General features: G+C 36.1%; 3 protein-coding genes across 3 annotated transcripts; 1 reads left to right on the top strand and 2 right to left on the bottom strand.

The window, feature by feature from the left end:
- Window positions 1-270: 270 nt before the first annotated feature.
- On the top strand, window positions 271-2,922 carry LOC127120204 (glutaredoxin-C3). Its single transcript, XM_051050612.1, has 4 exons — window positions 271-662; window positions 751-824; window positions 910-1,008; window positions 2,592-2,922. Exons 1-4 carry the CDS (start codon window positions 487-489, stop codon window positions 2,645-2,647), a joined length of 405 nt encoding a protein of 134 aa, XP_050906569.1. The 5' UTR covers window positions 271-486; the 3' UTR covers window positions 2,648-2,922.
- A 142-nt stretch (window positions 2,923-3,064) lies between these two features.
- LOC127120203 (probable methyltransferase PMT27) lies at window positions 3,065-6,959 on the bottom strand. The gene is made up of 8 exons (XM_051050610.1): window positions 5,633-6,959; window positions 5,388-5,537; window positions 4,814-5,084; window positions 4,618-4,728; window positions 4,363-4,537; window positions 4,014-4,280; window positions 3,729-3,923; window positions 3,065-3,640 (listed from the first exon to the last, which is right to left on the bottom strand). Exons 1-8 carry the CDS (start codon window positions 6,686-6,688, stop codon window positions 3,433-3,435), a joined length of 2,433 nt encoding a protein of 810 aa, XP_050906567.1. The 5' UTR covers window positions 6,689-6,959; the 3' UTR covers window positions 3,065-3,432.
- A 7,412-nt stretch (window positions 6,960-14,371) lies between these two features.
- LOC127123645 (uncharacterized) lies at window positions 14,372-14,719 on the bottom strand. The gene has a single exon (XM_051053847.1). The coding sequence runs from the start codon at window positions 14,717-14,719 to the stop codon at window positions 14,372-14,374; it is 348 nt and encodes a 115-aa protein (XP_050909804.1).
- Window positions 14,720-21,825: the final 7,106 nt, after the last annotated feature.

Genomic DNA, 21,825 nt, shown 5'->3' with positions numbered 1-21,825 from the left:
TGTAAGATGAATTAAGGGTATAAATCCTCACCCTCTAATGTGCATGTCCTATCCTATTCTGTTTTTTTCGTGAATTTCGATAGATATAGACATTAACATAATCTTATCTTTTTTAGATTTAAAAGATCCAATGTTTCATCCGCATTTAAGGTGAGACAAATTAAGATTTTAGATCCGAATTCTCAAATATACCCACCATACTCTGTCCCGTTTTTTACTAAACTTTTACCGGATATATTAGTGTGTTTGCCACCCGACCTAAAATCATTGTAAAAACGAAATTATTGATTTTCGGTCAAGATTCACCGTATTGTGTTTACACATTTTAGAGAGAAAAGAAAAACCGTGTAGACACTAGACAAAAATACGGGGTTCGTTGAGTTGTACGAAATCTCTACGTGCAAATTGTAGCTTCCAAATTGGGAATATCCATAGAAGTTATTACTATCCGAGGAAACAACACATACAAACACGACACGGAGAAGAATGAAGAGTTTTCGATGGAGTTTGATCGTCACTCTAACGTTCTTATCCCTTTCACCATTTTTGTTTGGGAAGGGTAATGGACCAGTACACATCGAAGCCTCTAATTCAGTTTCCGCTTTCGTTCAAAACGCAATCTACTCCAACAGAATCACCATCTTCTCCAAATCATATTGCCCGTACGTATATATATTATAACTCCAATTACAATCATTATGTCGTTTCAATAACAATTAGGGTTTAGTTAGATTTTCGCTATTTTGCTAGGTATTGTTTGCGCTCTAAACGTATCTTTGCTGAACTAAATGAGAAGCCTTTTGTGGTTGAGCTGGATTTGCGAGGTATTCATGAATCACAACTGTGTTCTATTTCTTTCTTGTGTTTAATTGTTGGTGTTGATTTTTGTTTGTTTATGTGCTTGTGTAGATGATGGGTATGAAATTCAGGGTGTTCTTTTGGATATGATTGGTAGAAGGACTGTTCCACAAGTATTTGTCTATGGGAAGCATATTGGTGGATCAGATGGTTAGTTTTTGCTTCAGACTAAACAAAGTATCACACTATTTACTACTTAGCCTATGTTTGGAATATTTTTAAACAATCGGGTGGAATGAAAATAAGTGGAGTTGAATGGAGCGGACTAGAGGTTCCATTTGTTTGTTTCGAAATTTTAAGATAGAACAAAGTCATTTTCTTATTCTGCCTTAATCCGAGGGTAAGAAAATGGTGGTAAGTGATGAAATGGAATAGAATAGATATCACTCTGCTCCGCTCTATCGGTTTTTAACTGATTCAAACAATGAAATTTTATTTCATTTCATCCGTCAATCCAAACAAAGCCTTAGCGTGTGTGTAGTTCTGCGGTGGTAAAAAGAATTGATTTTGATTGAAATGATTTTAGATAAAAGTGAGTCTTAAAGTAAAGTGATTTATGTTTGTATAAATTTATATATAAGTGAGTTGAACACTAAATTTCAATGTAAATATTAGGCATAACAACGGGGCGGGGCGGTCACGCCCCAAACCCAAACTCGAATCCCCAAACAGTTCCCGTTCCCCGTCCAAAAATCCAATCGGGATGGAGAATTAAAACCCAAATCCGTTCCAAACGGGTTGGGTTTGGGTATCCCCGCCCCACCATCATCTATTTAATAAAATCAATTTTTTTAATAGAAATATATATATTTTTTAAATCAAATTACATTACAAATAATAAAATAAAACAATATCAAAAAATTTCTTACATACATTTCAAATATTTTAAATAACAAATATAAATTAAAATATCAAAATATTAGTCTATTATTTAATATTTTAAATTATAACAACTAAATAATAATGTACATAATCAAATAAACGGGACGGGTTTGGGGGTAGGTTCGGTGTGGGTACTAGTGTCCCCATTATCCGACCTGCCCCTATATTTTATAATCGGGGAAAACCCAAATCCGAACCCAAATCAAGTCAAAGCGGATTTTCCTCGTTAATTTCGGGACGGGTTTGGGTGGATACCCGCAGGTACGGGTTATGTTGCGATGCCTATAAATTTTAACTTCAAGTAGAATCAATTATGGAGGCAGAATCAATTCTACTTTAGAAAAATCAAATATTTCAAAATCATTCCAAAATCAATTTTGCACCTCTAAAATTGGCAAAAAGCTAAACCAAACATATATTTAGTCTTTAAACTATATATGAAAGTAATGCATTTTGAATTGGATTCTCTCCAACATGCATAAGGGTGGAAGAGAGAGGAAAACTAAGAGATATAGATGATGGAGAGATCAGGAGAGAAATTTTGTGTGAGAGTATCGAAACACGAATTTAATAAGTAGTTTATGAAGTACATGGAGATTTATCTGGTTAGTCTTTAAAGTATATGAAAATTTGTTATGTTAGCCCTTAGCATCTTAAGAGCAGGTATTAAGGGGAAAAATTCATACTGCACTTTAGGGACTATTTATTATTTTCATGTAACGCTAACTAGAAGAGAAAATGATACTTAAGGGACTAAATTGAAGGTTTGTGGTGTATTATCTATATGCTATTGCGTAGGATTAAGGTTTCTCCATCTGTTCTTACAAAGTTTTGTTCTTTTTGCAAAAAAGATCTCAGTGCTGCAGTCCAGAGTGGTGAATTGCAGAAACTTCTCAAAGCAAGTTGATTCTATACCGGAGTGGAGCACTAGCATCTATAGTTTATCTGTATACGAAGAACTCGCATTTTCATGGATAATGAAGGTTTCAAGCTTCTAGTGGAAGAATACTTTTTCATGTTTTTTTTTTGGTATTTACTAGGTGATAAACATGTAGTTACAGCTTGATGTGGCTCTGCATAAATCTACAAGATTTAATGTTAGTATTATTTTGCTCTATAGGATAGTATGACCATGAATACACGTGATTATTAATTATAAAATTGCGAATTTCAATGTTCTAAGTCTTGATCTTGGAAATATTTTAAAAAGATGTCAGTTTCTATAATGAATCTTGAAGATGAGTTCAACAATATTTCTCTTGGATTGTGTTTCATTGAATCAATGTCAAATTATGGCTTGATGACATCAAAAAAGGGAAATATGTGGGCCTACAAAGAAACCAATATCAAATTGTCTTGTATTACAAACAACAAATATAATAGTTCTGTTTTGAACAATCTAATAACTTAGGAATTTACTGGTGCTTAATATAAACATATATTATAACAGAATAACAAGAGATGTTAAATGGATGACTAAAATCTAAATCTGCATGTAGGTGTTCCCTTATGCCAACATCTCTATTGTGTGTGATCTAAATCTCTGTATCTCTGGACAAAAAAACTGAAAACTGAGATATGTATGCAATAAAAAAAATAAAACTGAACTGAAAACCAAATGTATGTTACTGTCTCTTCTCAGATTTGTCTGAGAAGAAACCTTAAATTAAAGCAGGGATGTTGAATCCATTATCAGGAAGAAGCTATGGTAATAGGCCGCCATGTTCCTTTCTTTGCAGAGAGCAAGCTTTCTTGTTCTTTGGAGTAGATTATTTCCCAATGTAGAGATTTTAACAAAGTCTCCACTTCGCTGATGATGCTACGTTCATCGCGAACAACCAACATCCCTCCCGGTCTCACTATTCTATCAACCTCTGCTATAATAGGAGCAAGTTTGCACCTGGAAAGCCAAAACAACAGAACTGAATCAATATGGTGCAGAATTTTTCTATAATGGTGGTGAAAAATGTACTTCCTTCCACCCATACCTCTCTTTTATCTTAGAGAAAAGTTTATCTGCATGAAGTAGATCATACGATCGTGGATACGTGCTGAATGATTCGCACCAGTCATGGTATATCCCAAAAAGACCCCTCTCATAGATTATTGGCAGTGTGTCAGGAGCATCTATGTTCACTATATTGAACACCCAAATTGGAAGTTCCTTCAGTGCTGCCGCAAATCTGCACCCAAATTACTATAAGTTAAGACTAACTTTCACATAGTATCAAATTAAACCTGTTTAGAAGTTTTACTCCAGGTTGAATCAATACCCTCCATAGGCAGCTCTCATGTCCATGGCATTTCTCACGTTAGCCCAAGTTACACCAATGTTGGTCAACTCGTCCATCACGTTCTTCCAACGTTCCGTGTCTTCTACAAAATCTTTAGAAGCTGGTTTTCCATAGATCCCCACCTGTGAGTTGTTTAGCCAATACGGAGCTTTTTGCAACCGTTGTGGCCAAACTTCAGGCCATCTGGCTCCTCTCTCGGCCTTGTTTGTGGGCACCTTATGCATGCATGCCTGCAGAGGTACATACCTGTAACATAATAATATATTTTGTTAGTACTACTGATCAAATCAACTATATTTTTGTCAATGTAGCAATAGTAGAGATTTACCAGGCAGCATTTGGATCATCATCATCCTTGCATAGCGGAGGTTCGTTTTTCTCTCTTTGCTCGTAACATTCGTTGGATGTGGGTTTGCGGTAAATGGCGGCACCAACATGGTTCAGTTCATCCTTGTTGATAGTCACAAGCTCCCAACACATGTCCTTAGTTAGTGAAGTCATTTCTAGAAGAAAACACATAAAAATTGCTTAGTTATTATCTTCTGAATAACATATGGAGATAGGATATGATATGTAATCCTACCCTTCCATATCTGAACATCTTCTTCAAGCTTTTGGTATACAGGAGTAGCAGACCAAGCAAAATAGCCACCTGGCCGCAAAACTCGATTCAATTCCAAAAGCAGCTTGCCACCTAAAAACAAAGTTTCATATTCGTCATTAACCATACTAGATCAAATGAAAAATCTAAGCTCAAGATAAGCATTAGTGAAACCAACCTTCTACATGCCAAGGTACTCGACATCGCGCACAGTGAATGAGATCAAAAACTCCGCTAGGGAATGGCAGCCTTTGAGAACCCATGACAGCAGATATGGCAGGAATACCTCTCTCAAGTGCAAATTGAACTTGTGCTTCATGTTCGTCTTTCGGCGCCAAAGACATTGCAATGACGTCTCTTTCGAATAGGAAACCGCCAAAACTTCCAACCCCGCAGCCAACATCCAAAATCACCCTGCTGTGCTTTCCCCATGCAATACCGGCTTCAGCCTGCATGGTTAGAATTTATGACTAGTTTTCGATAACGATTATGTTGATAACCTTTTTTCTCCTGTCATTCATTAGTTAGTGATAACTTAGTTTAGTTAATTTTATTTGTGTTATGGTTTGTTAAGGGATATTGGGAGTTATTCATCCTATATATAATCCCTCATTTGCAATCTTTTGTTCATTCATTCTTCATTCATCAAGTAATAATTAGCAAAATAGGAATTAATATTCGGAGCTATGTATCAATCCTATTTATTAAGTACTAGCAAATCGGTTAGTTTATAACATATGAGTCGCAACTACCTGTTGGAGAAAATCAATGTAGTGTAAAGCTCCATGAATGAATTGGGTGCCACCTCCTGGGAATGTCAAGTATTCACCTGTCATCTTCACCCAATTTTGATGTCCCTTTACCTCGGCCAGCATCACATGTGGTACATTGTGGTACCATATCTATTTTCATTCGAAATAACAATGTATTCAATTTTAAAGATAACATAATCAAATTCTCGATATCTTGATTAGATGTGCCTTTCAATCAAAATTACCTTATCTCTGCTGTTGGGCCATCTGATGGGTGTTTTATAACCTTCAGGAAGTGGCACCAGACAAGTAGGTGCGTCCTCAGGACAATGTCTTTCTCTATGTTCAAAGTGTTTTGTAGAATGTAACATTTTAATGGCTTTTTCATTGTCCAAACAAGGGATATAATCAGCACCTGCGGTAACATTGCACAGACTCCACTTGTAGTCTTGCTGTTTCTCTTCACTTCCTCCTGATTCATCGCCTTTCTGTCTCTTTTTTTCGATTTGGGATTGATCTACTTGCGTTGACCATGTCTTCTTTGAATTTCTTCCTTTCTTTGCTTTTGGCTTCACATTATTTTTCTCCGATTCTACCTTAGAGCTTAGAGAGCTCTGTTTCTCTTCACTCTCGCCTTTGTCTTCTCTTAATTGTTCTTTATTTGCTTCATCCTCATCGTTTTTAGACCCTTGTGTGTCGAAACTTTGTTGTCCCGTGCTTTGTTCTTGACTTTCAGCAGCATTTGCGTCATTAGATTCTGTAACATCTTGAGGCTTGGTATTCTCTTCTTCCTCCTTTTTGTTTTCTTCAGAAGCTTTCTCATCATTCTGTAAATTAGATTCTTGTATTACAGACACTTGTTCTTTTTGCATTATCGAGCTTTCCTCCGATATCTGAGAGTCACGAACAGCACTTTGTTGTTTGTTTTGATCATTGTTTATGTTTTTATCATCAGATTTAATGGCATCCTCAGGTAGATGACCGGGATTATCTCCATAAACAGCAGTAGGAGTCTCCTTTTGCTCTTCAATTTTGGGGACAACGGTCCTGGTTTCTACCGTTTCTTCAGTGTTTTTGGCATCCGAGGTAGAGAAGTCATTGTTTCTGGTTTCGGATGTATCAACGGCTGTTCGGGCGGTAGTGGCAGTGCTCTCTTCTTCGTCTGGTTGAGATGAAAGCCTAGAGTTGGAGTTTAGCATCCATACACCAAAAATACATAATGCTATAAATCCTAATGTTACCAAGGTTGATACATACGATGGTGATGATGATCTCCTGTTTCGTGTCTTAAACAGTGCCATAAGAGTTTGTGTTCAGAGACAAATTAAAATGTATCAAAACTTGTTGATGATGTTGATGAAAGTGAGACTCTGCATAGAGGGACACAGAAAGTGTTTGTTTGGGGTGTGTTTGAGTGAGATGCGGAGAGAAGATGGTAAGAAAAGATTGAAAAATGTTCCCAAGTTAGAGATTAAAATGTCTTGATGATCCAGAATAGTAGGAGTTGGAAATCTGTTATTAGACAATAATAATAATAAGGTTGCTATGTTGGGGACTTTGACAAAACCAAGAAATTACGTGAGACTTTGTCCCTATGTTTTAGGACTGATGTTTCTTTAGTAAGAGAAAACTAATTGAATAGGAGTTTTAAAACTTTTTTAATTTCTTTTTTCATAATTTTTTTCAAGGAATGCAAAAATATTTTTGGAAACAAATGTTAATGATGATTTATGACTGAGATAGTGATTTAATAAATATTGATTCGATTGAAATAAATGCAATTATGTATTTTTATAATAAATCGACACTAATCACGCCATCATTTTATCCATTAAAAATAGGGAGGTTTATGAACTATAATTATTCAAGAGAATTATTGGCCACCATTTGAATTAATGCTAATTTTAAGTACTAGACTATTGTAAGATTTTTTTATTTAAAATAATCATTTTTTTAATTAAAATTCTAAAATAATATTTTTTTCAAAACATTTACTGAAATAACCTCCTTTCACGAAGCATGCGTTAGTTGGACTGACGCATCTATTTTTCATTGAACATAGGCGCCAATGACCTGAGCGCGTCCATTGAAAAGTTGTATTCATTAGCGTCACATGCAATGGCGCTTGCATGTGAAGACGCCACATGCAATGGCGCATGCATAGTGGTTCTATGTGTGCGTCAATGCATGTGACTACTGCTCCATCACTCATCTATTATAAATACATCACCTCCCTCCCATAATTTTTCACGTAACTTCCTACTCTCTCCTTCCATTTTTCTTCAATCTCCTTCAATTTTCTTTAAAATGTCTGCATATTCATACTTGTGTCCTTATATTCACAAGAGAAATGTCGATTTAATCTTTTCAACAGTGCAATCTCCGATGAAGACCCGACTTTGAAATATAGATACGTTCGAACATCTTAACAGGACGTTGAACCATTGGTTAGATGAAGACGTTGCAGACGGTGAAAGGATCAGAAGAATTCAATGACTTGATACGACGTTCAACCAAAATGGAGGGGTTCGTTTCTGGGTCAGTATTAAAACTGACAGAGACGTTCGCAGGATAATGTATACTTCTCACAAAATTATTTTGATGGTTGTAATCGCATAGTTATGTTGTTTATGTGTTGTATTTATTTGCGATGGTATTTTATTTGTTGTAGTTTCTTGTGTTGTTGTTAATTATTGTATTTGTTCTACTTATCATATGAAATGAATGTTGTTTTTAATATAAAGCAAAAGAGTTACAATTAAAATTATCTTGTTGTGCTTGTTCCAACACTGAGACAGTTAGTATGATTATGACCGGGCTGGCGACATGAATTAGATAATCTAACCATTTTGTTCGCCGTATCCATTTCGATTCGAATACAGGTGCTGTTTGGGCGGCCCTTTTTCTTTCTTCACATTATTTCATTGTGCCAGAGAATGCCCCTTGATATGCAGGTCAATAATCCTCTTTTCCTACCACTGAAAATCTAATTTTGTAAACATTGCAAAGGTTTATGACTTTGTAAACATCGGATAGTAAGTTGGAAGGATCCCATCGAACCTTTGAATATGCCGCTATAACATGGGAGCAAGACATACGAAAGACTTGGAACTTTCCGTAGTAGCACCAACCTCTATCTAGTTCCACTTGATAGTGTCTCCTCGACATGCTTTCATTGTGATTCATTGACTCAGCAACACTGTACCAACCTTTAGTACAGTCAAACATCATGACCACATGTGTGTTAGCTTTGGCAACTTCCTCTTTAATGAATTTCATTGAAACATCACTGAACAATTTCCCAAATTGTAACACTGAACTCAATTTGGAACGTTTGATCTCAAACAACGCCCCTAGCCTGAAATAGGTTGCTTGCACTAAAACAGTTATAGGTAGGTTTCAAATGCCTTTGAAGATAAAGTTCATTGATTCCACATGAATTGTTGCCATGTGACCCCATCGTTGACCGTTGTCGTATGTCCTAGTCCACTTCTCCAATGAAATATTGTCGATCCACCTTACTGCATGCGCGTTTGTGTTTACCGTGAAAATTGGGTAAAAAAATCGATGATCTTCCAAATTAAAATAGTTTGGTTATTTACAGGATCAATCAGATTGATCATAGGACATGTGCTAATTGTTTTTAGGGTAAAGTCTGATGAATGATAAATACTTTGACAACGTTCATACTTTAAAATAACTTGTTAAAGAATGTAAAGGAAAAATAACTCAAAGAAGGCAAGGAAAGTGCTGGAAAGTAAATGGAGATGAAGATAAATTTCTAAACATAAAGGATTGATTAAATTGCTTTAAGTAAAAACATGGTGCAATATCAAACATACATTTTTCTCAATTTACACTTTCTCTACACACGAATACTTTGGGTAAGTTGATAAATTTGTACACACTTGAACACACACTCGATCCTAACACTAAGACCTCCTATTTATACCAATCGAAATAACCGCTTCTAACAGCCTATTCACCAGATTGAGACAAGTGGCGCTCTGCATGTATGTAACTTCCCACTACGCCCCACGCATACCCTTAGCAGTTAGATAAGAACAAAGAATTCCCACCCTCATTTGAATTCAAATCCTTTGTCGAACTATCACCAGTGACGCTTCTGTCGAAAACAACTCTAAACTGCTAGAAATATTTCTAAGTCCACATAGTATCTTTACTCTTACATCAAGGTATCTTCGATTGGAATTTAAAAATGTATAGTTTTGTCGAAACATTCAATTTCTTCACAGGAAAATTTATTTCCTTAATTAATTCCCTTAATCCACATTAGGCGTCGAAATTGGGAGCTAACAAATTGCCCCCCAAAAATGTCATTTTAGACATCTCGAAGAAAAAGGCATGTTTTGAGACTGTGGTTCGATGCCTTGAATAATTCTTGCATTAGCTTCGACGCCACCAATGCTCCAATGTTGCAAAAACTATTCATCTTTTTCCAACTGGCCTATGACGTCAGAACCATCATTACCTTTTTCCAACATATCTTTTCAACTCATGCGTAAATCTTTTTAACCATCATGTTTCCTAGACCCTAGGAGGCCGTGGGATCAGGCCTTCGTTACCACCGTCCCACTATGTAATCCTGGAGAGACACATGTCCCACTCGTTTGTGAACCATTAATGCTGATTTGCACCGTTTTCTCTTCCAAAAAGCCTATAAAAAGCACATTTCTTACTAATTCCACTTTTTTTACGCTTTATGAAATCTTCAAGTACTTCAACTCTTCATCTTCTTCAAAACACCCTAAAAATACCCATATTTTTTCTTCTTTCTTCAAACCTTTAACAAAAATGGCCACTTCAAGCAAAGTTCCCAAAGAAACAACCAAGGTTGTCAAGGTTTCCATCAAACAACCACGCTTCCTGGCCCAATGATGATGGGTAACCAACAATATATCCCTGAACCAAAAACTGAAGAGTGGCAAAGAATTTATGAATCTCAGGTACTCATTCCAATCATTGTCTTTGAAAAAAATCATGCTTTATTTGGACCTTTACTTGACCTGAACATCGATTCTAGCAAACTTAGGGACTTTTTCCCCACCTACCATAGATGTAAACCAATAGGCCAAGCAAAAAAGCTTAGGGCTGAAAGGACTACCACTACTGAGGAACTCCAAGCTTTAACAAATGAAACTATAGACTTAAGGTTTATGAACAATGGCTTTAGAGTCTTCCGAGCGACACCCCCCCTCCCATTCAAAGATCCAACTAACTATCTAAGATGGCTAAACCAAAGGACATGGGAATTTATGACCTAATTATGTTGTCGAAGGTAAGACTGAATCAGTTCGACTTTATTAGTTTCTTCCTTGTACTTTTGGGACAATACTCACTATACCTTCTACCTCCCTTGTGGAATGGTAACACCTACTCTCTTCGACATAGTCGCTATCACAAGGATAAAACCAACTGGGAATACCTATGACCCATATGTAAAATCTGATGACCCCGTAGCCTTCTCCACTTCTAGGGTTGCCTACTCAACCCACATAACACATTACAATGGCAAGGATACTAACACCGTCTCCGACATAGAACACATTTCTTTCTTGGCTTTATGGTTATCCCACTGTGTCTTCTGTTCGAAGTCACTACAGGTTGCTAACAAATATCTCACTCTGGCGAACCAACTTCGTTCTGGTCACGACGTTTGCCTGAGCGAAATGATTCTGGATAGCGTCTACGAATCTTTGAGTGATGGCGTTGCTCAACTTAAAAATCGGGGAGGAAAAGTGAATCTTCTCCTTTCTGGTTCGTTCTGGCTGTTGCAACTCTGGCTAAACGCCACCTTCGAGACAAGTCTTCCTAACAAGAGCCTCATCAACGAAGAAGCTGAGAAAGTAAAAAATATAAGGGTCGAAGGAATCCACTTGGCTTAACTAACCCCAAGCGATGAAGGAAAACCCCTTCGACCAACATTTATGAGCTATGTCATGATGTTTGCAAAACGTCATGAGTTCATGTTGAACATGGCCCCATGCGCAACCAGAAAATATGGTCCATAATGGTTCGTGAGACCTTTCCCATCTCCCACCAAAAACCAAGAAATAGAGTCTCTTTTAATTTGGGAAGCCTTTCTAACTCCAAAACTAATAACCCTTAGGTTAAATTCGTCAAAGAGTCAGGTCACCTTGATTTCTTATCATCCCAATCTCGTGGCTCGACAATTTGGGTTGATTTAGGTTCTCCAAAAATGTATTTTCAACAGAAAAAGCACCCTCTTTCTCTATAACGCAAATCACAACGAAACCACCACTCTCAAACAAATAGCTCGATACATTGGCAGAACACACCTTACCCCAATTAGCTTCGAGCTGAGCTTCCTTCGCACTCCAGAATTTGGGAAGTGGTGGTCACAATATTATGCTGAAGTGTTTTATGATGCTTCTTCGTTCACTCAGCACTTTAGCAAAGCTTTCCTCTCCGTGCAGGAAAAAATCAAGAAAGGCACTCATACACATATCAAAGAAATTAAGGCATTCCAAAACTACTTTGAAACTGCCTATAGGCTCGATGATCTTAGTCGAATCATCCGTGAGGCAGCTATCACGTTGAAGGAATTTTTTTCAAAGAAAATGGAGAACTTAAAAATCCCTTCGTACGTTCCTCCTGAGAAACGATACTAAATGGCTTTCAAAATGTACGCTCTTACATTTCCTCGACTATCAAACGCTGATTTCAGAGTGGCCCTTGCCCCTCCATTCCCAGACTGGTTCATCTGTGGGGATTCTATAAAATTCCTTCAACAACAATCATAGAAAAAAGCCCAGCGGGTGGTTGAGACCAAGCATACTTTAGACAGTTTCAAAGGGCATCTTCATATAGGGATTAAAGATGTTCGCATCGAATCAGATATATATGAAGGTGTGTAGTGGGAGGCCTTTCGAATCACATCTCTCTAATAGGACATTTACTCTTGACTTGTAATAACTACCCTGTTTTTCCTTTTAGCTACCAGAGTTCCACCCAAAAAACCAACGACTAAGAAGTTGGTTGAAGCAAAGGATGAGGGAGGTAGCATGACCATAAAGGTACATATTTACTTTGTCCATTACTTTTTGTTATATATAATGACATTTCTAACACTTCGATGTTTTTATTCAGGTCGCTCGAAAACCTCCCCTACTCCTCAAAAAATCAAAATGAAAGAAGTTGGAGTCGCCGCCGTGATAGAGTCAGACGAAGATGACTTGTCTCCTATTCTAGATCTAACCCTCAGGAAAAGGAAGAAGCAACCAAAAATTGTTGAAGCCTTGAGCCAGCCTCAGGCAAAAATTGCCAGAGTTGCAAAACGACATGCTGCTCTTACCATTATGGAGCCTACTCCTGAAGAGCTATCGAAGATAGCAACAACATAGGTTGAAAGCGACAACCCAGCCCTGGAGTCGAAGGGGACAAGGTAAAATCATACATTACTTTGTTCTTTCGATTTATTGTCTTCTATCACTTTGACTAATTTATCTCTCGATTTTGGCTTTCAGGGTGGTGCAGACGCTGCCACATAAACAACATCCAAATCTCCTTATGTACGAGTCCTTCTTAATAGTGATGGCAAACCCACCTACCATCCAACATCTGCAAGGGGTTTGGATAAAATCTCAATGAGAAAAATTAACCAACTTATTGCTGAGGAGCGTGAAACTTCGCCACCAAAAATCACCACCCAATACTCCCATACCAGTGGTTCTGATCATGAAAATGACTCAGGTAAAGAAACCCAAGTTGAAGTGAACAAAGATGATATGGTGGTGGATGACGAAGTCCATGCTGGAAATGACTCTGAAAATGGCTCGCCTAATGTCGAAGTTACAGATAAAGTTGCCCCAGGAGGTAATGACGACCAAAATGAGGAGATGAAGGAAGAAGAAGAAGAATACCAACCTCTATTCCATGATGTACCTGGTGGTGGTGATGATGAGGACCTAGAGGAGGAGGATAACAATGGTGAGGGAAATAATGATGATAAAGACGAGAAAAATGAAGGACAACCTCAGGGCCCAACTACTGCTACTCCAACAACTGATGTTATTCCTAAAGGCATCAAAACTTTGACGGGAACCGCCGAGGGTCTCTCTTTAGAAGAACTAGCAACCATGAAGCAAAGCCAACCCCTTGAGTATCTGAAGGCTATGCTGAATAGAAGGGAGAGCTCGTCTGAAAGAAGTCTTAGCACCTTTACAGCGCCTGAGGATCAACCTTCGAGCAAACCTATGGATGAGGCACTCTTGAAGATCAAAGAAAAGATCTTTAAAGGTGATCTATTCCTACTCTTGTTGGCTGATCCTTCTACCCCATTATCCTTGAAAACTTTCCTTAACCAGTTTAATTTACTGGAAGCTTCTCCCAAGGTTACCAACGTCATCTTGGAGTTGGGTACTATGATCGAACAAGTTATTGTTGATCACAAGCTGTTACCCCAAATCACCAAGGAAATTGAGAAAAAAGCTGGTGCTGAAGCAGCTGCTTGGGATGCGGCTACTGAATCGACTAACAAAGTAATGGAACTGGAGCAGACCAAAGAGAAAAACAGGGCGGAGATTGAAAGCCATGACTGTGACATTTCCTCTTGGGAAACGCAAATAAAGGAACTACATGCCAAGATCTCTGAAGCCAAAAAATGCAAAGGTGGGCTTTTAAAGTTTGATGACACTTCCATGGCTAAGGATCTAGATTTTGGTCTAGAGTTTGTCGAAAAGGTGCGAAAACTAGAGGCAGAGCTCGTGACTATTCGGTCAAAAAGATACCTATGTGAGAAATGTCTGGAGCTTCACAAGGAAAAATATATCCATATGAAGACTCATCTCCCTTTTAGCTTTAGTCTCTTTTCTGTTTATCTCCTTATGACTTTTGGTTTCAATTGTACTGATTATTAGCCCTTTGGGCCTTTGTAATGAATTTAAGCCATGTTGGTAATATTTTTATTACCATGTTGGCTTCGACCAATTCACATGCAATTATTAGTTTATTATTTTTATCTCTTGGAGCGCTGTCTTATACTTTTTCAAATGTTTTCCATTCACTCTTAAGATTCTTTTATCTTTATTAAGCTCATCGATCTCATAAGCACCATTAGAGAATACTTGTAAAATTTGAAAAGGACCTTCCCATTTAGGGGACCATTTCCCTAAGGCCATATCCTTTCGATCTATTGGAAGGATCACTTTCCAAACCAAGTCTTTAGGTGAAAACGCCTGAACTTTAACCTTCTTATTGTAAGATTTCTCTACTCTCTTCTTCTGCCTTTTCAATAATTCCAAGGCATTGAGTCTCTCCTCATCTAGATCAACTAACTCATCTAGCATCATGTTTCAATATGACTCTGATAGAATTTCATGATGCCTCTAAATTCTTGTTGATTGTAGGTAAATCTCGACTGGTAAAACTGCGTCATGACCAAAGGTCAGTCGAAATTGGGTCGAATTAGTGGCTTCCTTGGAGGAGGTTCGACACGCCCATAAAACCTGATCTAAAGTCTTGTGCCAATTTCTGGGCCTCTTCCCCACATGTTTCTTAATCAAACTAATCACCACCTTATTCGCTGCTTCGACCTGACCATTAGCCTGAGCATAATATGGCGTATAAGTTAATAATTTGAAACTCATTTCCTTAGCAAATTCTTGCATTTTTCGACCAGTAAATACTGATCCTTGATCTGTTGTGACGGTCTATGGGATTCCAAATCTATAAATAATATGCTTCTAGACAAATACAATCATATCCTCTTGGTCTACATTTGGCAAGGGTATAACTTCGATCTATTTTGTAAAGTAATCAATGCCAACCAAAATATACCTCTGACTTTTAAATGATGGTGGTCGAATTTCCCCAACCAAATCTAAATCCCAACCTCTAAAAGGCCAAGGTTTGACTGTATAATGAAGTTCGCTTGTAGGGACATGTTGTATGCCTGCATGTACCTGACACTCTTGGCATCCTTTGGCGAATTCAATGCAGTCTTTTAACATGGTAGGCCAATACATCCCTTGGCGAAATAATAACCATTTCATCTTATGGCCAACCTGGTGTGACCCACATGCCCCACTATGGATAGTCGAAAGGGCTATATATGCCTCTGATTCACTAAGACATTTGAGTAAAACTCTCTCAAGAGTCTTTTTGAATAATTCAGTATCCAAAAGAACATAACTTAAAGCCCGATACCTGGTTTTCCGTTCGGTAGACACCGTCGGATTCTGTAAATACTCCACTATTGGTTTTCTCTAATCCTCATTTGTTAGGCTATCTACTGCCAATATTTTTAAGCTCTCTTTGTCGGCATATCCCAACTTTGTTGTTTCTAAGTCTGATGGGGCTAATCTGGTCGACACAACTCTTCCTCTAACTTCGATTACTTTTTGCAATTTCTCTTTTGAAATTTTATACCCAGATGCAATTTGAGCCAAGTCGTTATCCACTTAATTTTCCAATTTAGGTATGTGCCGAATACTAACTATCTCGAATCTTCTCAATAATTGAATGTCCATTATGAAGTACATGATGAGATTCTCTTTAACACATTTGTACTCTTTTATGATCTGTTTTATAACTAACTCCAAGTCACCCATTATTTTAACTCTAGCTGCCCCTAATTCAAAGAATATCTCAAGTTCGGCTATTAAAGCTTCATATCACAAGGACTCTTGAATGTTATAACCAAACGAATATAAAGAAGGGGTTTTTAAGGTTCAAAACTTAAATCGAAGATGATTAAAGGTAAAGGCAAAATAGTTAAATAAGTTAATCTATTGTATCGATTTCCGACTTATCATTGATTCTTATAATTTCAATTCCCTAGCGGATTCAATCCCATTCGATTACAATACCCACTGACAAGTGCAAATTGGTATTATGTGATGTATGTTCCTAATTTCCGAATTAAGCAAACAGATTTAAGCAGACGCGAATTAAGCAAACACGACTTAATCAAACACGATAACGAAAAAGCTACGCTAACGTGATTATAGTTAAGGATCATACAAATAATCAAATTTAATCAACTCTATCCTATAATAAACAATCGAATTAAGCAAACAAAAGTAATCGAATTAAGCAAACGAGTTTATAGGAAGAATTGAAAAGAGATTGAAATTAAACTGAAATTAATAAAAACCTCAAAGTGGAATTCGAATACAACAAATCAGCTCTTTGAGAATTAACTCTCCATGGAATCTTCTAAGCAATATTGTATCATCAAAATTCAGAATTAGATTCATGTAGTAATGGAAGATCTAATATAATAAAAGGGAAATTCGGGCCCTTATGGGATCCGACTTGAAAATTACAAAAACCGGCCCAAACTAACTATTTTAATTAAGTCTGTGACTTTAACGAATTATTCGACCATTCTTTATTCCGAATATGCTTTTGACTTCAACATGAAACTTGTAGTTCTTTCTCTTAGCTTTCCAACTTATATTAGAATGCGTCAATCCGTGTCCTATAAACCAAGTTATGATCTGAATAGTGACAAGGTATCAGATAACTATTTATGCTGAAAATAAAGTACGAAAATAAAATAAAGCCAAAAATAAACTTAAATATAAAAACACACTAAAATAGTAAAAATAATAGAATAAATTATAGAAATTCCTAAGTATAATTATAGAAGAATGTGCATCAAAATGCACTGATCAAATTCCCCCACACTTGAAGTTTTGCACTCCGAGCAAAATTAGAATTTCAAAACAAAAGGAAAGAAAACATAGCATGAACTTCCAAAAGTTTTCAAGATACAAGATATAAGCATAATTCTAAGTCTAAACTTCAAGAATATGGTGTTAGTAAGCAACTTTTTGTGACATTCAAAGAAGTTAGAAAAACAGATTACGAAAAAGTACATCAACAACAGTAAGATCCTCACAGGATATTATTCACTCAACTCTCAAGTGTTTAGATTAACTGTTTACACTCAAAGCACAACATGAAAATTAGTACTATCATAAGCTTGAAAAGACTCTAACATCCACAGTTGAAATACATGCACACAAAGATCAAAATTACTTTTATTTGGTTGTAACGTGACCAAGGTAATGGTTAGATAAATCCTAAGGGGTACTAGGCTAAAATTCAAAGAGATAAAAGACACTTGAAAGAAACTGCGGGAGTTGAATTTACAAAATATTTATTCATTTGAACAACTCTATATCAATTGTTTTGTCTTCTCTTTCCTCTTTTTATTCTTTTTTTTGAAGGAGTATGTATTGACATGTATTAAAATATTACAAACATAATGCCTTTTTTTCCTTCCTCTTATCCTTCTATTTTTTCTTCCTCTTATCCTTCTATTTTTTCTTCCTCTTATCCTTCTATTTTTTCATTCCTTTTTTTTCTTTTCTATTTTTTTTTTCTTTTTCTGCCAACTTCTGAAATATTACAAACATAATTATTCAACCCCACACACTCCAAACAAGACTCTTTCAACCCTTTGAATAGGGTAATAACATTGTTTTTCACTTCTCGGCTTGTAATGAGTTTTAAATTAAAAAAAGGATAATAGACTCAAGGGGGTTTCAAACAAGGGATGCAATTATTTTAGGGTTGGCTTTTTGGCTAACTGACTAAAAAACAAAATAAAATAAAATTGCCTTTATCATATCAGTGTGCACAAGTAAACAACAACATCAACAAGAGTCAATTCAAGTTCTAGAGACTAACAGACATGAGTGAATCACACAAGAAAGAAAGAGATGAATTTTTATATGTTATCCATATAAGGCTCAAAATCTCACAAGGTTAATTGATCTACCATAAATGATGTACAATTTAGAGTTTAGTCTTATCTATCATAATAAAAATGCACAATAAATTTTTCACATCACACCACAAGACTTTAGTCAAGAGAACTAAGAAAAATACTCATAATTGTAACTCAAAAACCAAAGGAAAAAACATGCAGTTTTTTTAAGAAAGCAAACTAAAACCAAAACAGAGAAAAAACAAAGAAAACAAAACAAAAATAATGGTTCCCTCCCCCACACTTAAAACATACATTGTCCTCAATGAAAGAGCATAAATATAAAATAAGGGTGAGAGAAAGGAAAGAACACACCCGAGGAGTCAAGGCGGATAAGTGATTGCATAAGCAGCCTTTCCCAAAGAGAGTTCTTCTACAGTCTTTTCTTCCAAAGTCGGGTTCTCATGTAGTAGCTTTGGGTAGTGTCCATTGACCTTGAAATTTTGATTAGTGCATTCGCTTGTATTCCCGGATCAAAGAAGAATCTTTGATAAGTAAAAGTGTTGAATGGGCGCGTGAAAATGATCTCTTTTTTCATAATATCAAGAATCAAAGGATTATAGGGCTGCCTCACTACTTTTATTTCATCTTTAAGTGAGATCCTATGCATACATGTGGAATGGCTAATTTCACGAGTGTCAGCCAAGGTCCATCCAATTCCCTTCTTATGTTTCTGCTTAAGTTGAAGCTTTGATGAATAATATGAATTCTTAGGAAGTGGTTTAGGCTCTATAGAATGTGGTTGTTCAATGGATGGTATGTTTGGGGCAACCAGAATGTCAAGAGCTTCAGCTACATAAACAAATTCATTTACACTGTCACTCTGCAAGGCAACATCAATCTCAGCACAAACAACACAAAAGTTAGTGTTAGTACAATCGTCACATGAGTAAATATCATCAAAACCAAATAAAGTTGGAAAATCAGTTGAAAACAAATCAGAATAAGCTTCATCGACAACTTCAGAAACCAACTCTATTTGAAAAACAAAATGCTTTTCCTCGTCAATCTTCTTATTTTTCAGTACTCCTTGTGGGAAAGGTATTGGTGATACATACTTTTTTTCAACCTCAACAACAATAGAAGGTTCAGGTTTATTTTCAGGTGTTACACTAACAATGTTTTTATTTTTTTCTGGGGTTGGTTCTGTAACTTTTTTGGATCTCAATGAAATTGCACTCACATTATAGCCTTTTAGATCAACTACTGTTTGGGCATGTAGTTGGTTTGATCCTTGAGCTTGTTGCATGACACTCATTGAAGTGGCAAGTTGTCCAATTTGTGTTTGCAAAGTCTGAATACTATAATCTGTTTGCTGCTGAAATTGGAGATTGTTTACAACCATTTGCTTGACAAGTTCCTCTAGTGAAGGTTCAAAAGGGAAAATGTGGTTACTTGTGGAGGGTTATATGGCGGTGGTGGAAGAGGTAACATCAATTGTTTCACTAAAGAGGTAAGTTCATCAATTCTGGTTTCTAGAGCTTTGTTGGAAGAAGAAACCCGAATCTCATTCACACCTTTTGCTTGGACCACAAAATTATCCCTTGTTGTGAACTGTTGGGAGTTAAGTGACATCTTTTCAATCAAGGATTTGGCAGCAACTGGAGTCTTATCAACAAGTGCTCCACCACTAGCAGCATCTAAAATGTTTCTTTCCATTGGTAACAATCCTTCATAAAAGTATTGTATTAGTAATTGTTCAGAAATCTGGTGGTGAAGATAACTCGACATTAACTGCTTGAATCTCTCCCAATATTCAGCCAATGATTCCATGTCAACCTATCTAATACCACATATTTCTTTTCTGATTGAAGAAGCTCTTGAAGTAGGGAAAAATCTTTCTAAGAAGATTTTCTTCATATTATTCCAACTTGTAATAGAATTTGGCTCAAGATAATATAACCAATCTTTTGCAGCACCTTGTAGTGAGAATGGAAATGCTCTAAGATTAACATGATCTTCAGTAATTCCTTGAGGCCTCAATGATGTAGAACACATAATCTGAAATTCTTTTAGATGCCTAGGCGGATCCTCACCTGCAAAACCATTAAATCTTGACAACAAGTGTATTAAACCATATTTCAATTCGAAAGGTACAACAGCAACAAGAAATTCAATACATAAAGCATTATAATTAACATCAGGGGCAACAAGTTCTCTGAGGGTTTTTTGGTCAACCATGTTAAACTCAATAGAAAAGAAAAAAATCAACAAACAATGAGAAAACACAACTAATTCATCAATGCAGCAACAAATAAAAAAATACTGACAATGTTCCTATTAAGTAAAAACAATTGAAATACAAAAAAAAAAGATTAAAATAAAATATAAAAAATACAAAAACACTAAAATCAATCTAATAACGTCAATTAAGAATTTTGAGAATTTTTGCGGAATTTTCGGAAACTACCAAAATAGAAAATAAATCATAAAAAATAGAAAAATAGGGAATTTCGATTTTTTAGGGTGGCGTCCACTATTTAGTTCCTAAATAGAGGCTTTCGATCCTTGATTTTTTCCTAATAAATCTACAAATAATCAGAATAATCTGAGACGATTTTCTTAAAAACATTTTTTTTCCTAAACCGCAAAAAGACCCGTACGCAAAAAAGTTAGGGCAAAAAAAATGCTAAAACATAACACCTAAACCTATAATAATGATTAGACTATAATAATGGTTAAGATCTACAAGAGTCCCCGGCAACAGCGCCAATTTGATCCGCTGTCGCACACGGATCAAAAACGAGTTTAAAAGTGTAGTAAAATGGAAGCGACACTCGAATATCGTATCACAAGGACTCTTGAATGTTGTAACCAAACGAATAGAAAGAAGGGGTTTTTAAGGTTCAAAACTTAAATCGAAGATGATTAAAGGTAAATGCAAAATTGATAAATAAGCTAATCTATTGTATCGATTTCCGACTTATCATTGATTCTTATAATTTCAATTTCCTAGTGGATTCAATCCCATTCGATTACGATACTCACTGACAAATGCAAATTGGTATTATATGATGTATGTTCCTAATTTCTGAATTAAGCAAACGGGTTTAAGCAGACGCGAATTAAGCAAACACGACTTAATCAAACACGATAACGAAAAAGCTACGCTAACGTGATTATAGTTAAGGATCATACAAATAATCAAATTTAATCAACTCTATCCTATAATAAACAATCGAATTAAGCAAACGAAAGTAATCGAATTAAGCAAACGAGTTTATAGGAAGAATTGAAAAGAGATTGAAATTAAACTGAAATTAATAAAAACCTCAAAGTGGATTTCGAATACAACAAATAAGCTCTTTGGGAATTAGCTCTCCATGGAATCTTCTAAGCAATATTGTATCATCAAAATTCAGAATTAGATTCATGTAGCAGTGGAAGATCTAATATAATAAAAGGGAAATTCGGGCCCTTATGGGATCCGACCTGAAAATTACAAAAACCGACCAAAACTAACTATTTTAATTAAGTCTGGGACTTTAACGAATTATTAGACCATTCTTCATTCTGAATATGCTTTTGACTTCAACATGAAACTTTTATTTCTTTCTCTTAGCTTTCCAACTTATATTAGAACGCGTCAATCCAAGTCCTATAGCCCAAGTTATAATCTGAATAGTGACAAGGTATCAAACAACTATTTATGCTGAAAATAAAGTACGAAAATAAAAT

The sequence above is a fragment of the Lathyrus oleraceus genome, chromosome 2, assembly GCF_024323335.1.
Source record: "Lathyrus oleraceus cultivar Zhongwan6 chromosome 2, CAAS_Psat_ZW6_1.0, whole genome shotgun sequence".
NCBI lineage: Eukaryota > Viridiplantae > Streptophyta > Magnoliopsida > Fabales > Fabaceae > Lathyrus > Lathyrus oleraceus.
This window is presented reverse-complemented; position numbering and strand designations above follow the sequence as displayed.

Bases quoted from the DNA above. Each gene is read 5' to 3' on its own strand.
- LOC127123645 (XM_051053847.1), bottom strand. From the start codon at position 14,719: ATGATGCTAGATGAGTTAGTTGATCTAGATGAGGAGAGACTCAATGCC.
- LOC127120204 (XM_051050612.1), top strand. From the start codon at position 487: ATGAAGAGTTTTCGATGGAGTTTGATCGTCACTCTAACGTTCTTATCC. The intron at 825-909 runs GTATTCATGAAT...GTGCTTGTGTAG, and splicing joins GGTTGAGCTGGATTTGCGAG to ATGATGGGTATGAAATTCAG. The intron at 1,009-2,591 runs GTTAGTTTTTGC...TTTGCAAAAAAG, and splicing joins GCATATTGGTGGATCAGATG to ATCTCAGTGCTGCAGTCCAG.
- LOC127120203 (XM_051050610.1), bottom strand. From the start codon at position 6,688: ATGGCACTGTTTAAGACACGAAACAGGAGATCATCATCACCATCGTAT. The intron at 5,538-5,632 runs GTAATTTTGATT...GAATGAAAATAG, and splicing joins GGCCCAACAGCAGAGATAAG to ATATGGTACCACAATGTACC. The intron at 4,729-4,813 runs GTTGGTTTCACT...CTTTGTTTTTAG, and splicing joins AGTACCTTGGCATGTAGAAG to GTGGCAAGCTGCTTTTGGAA.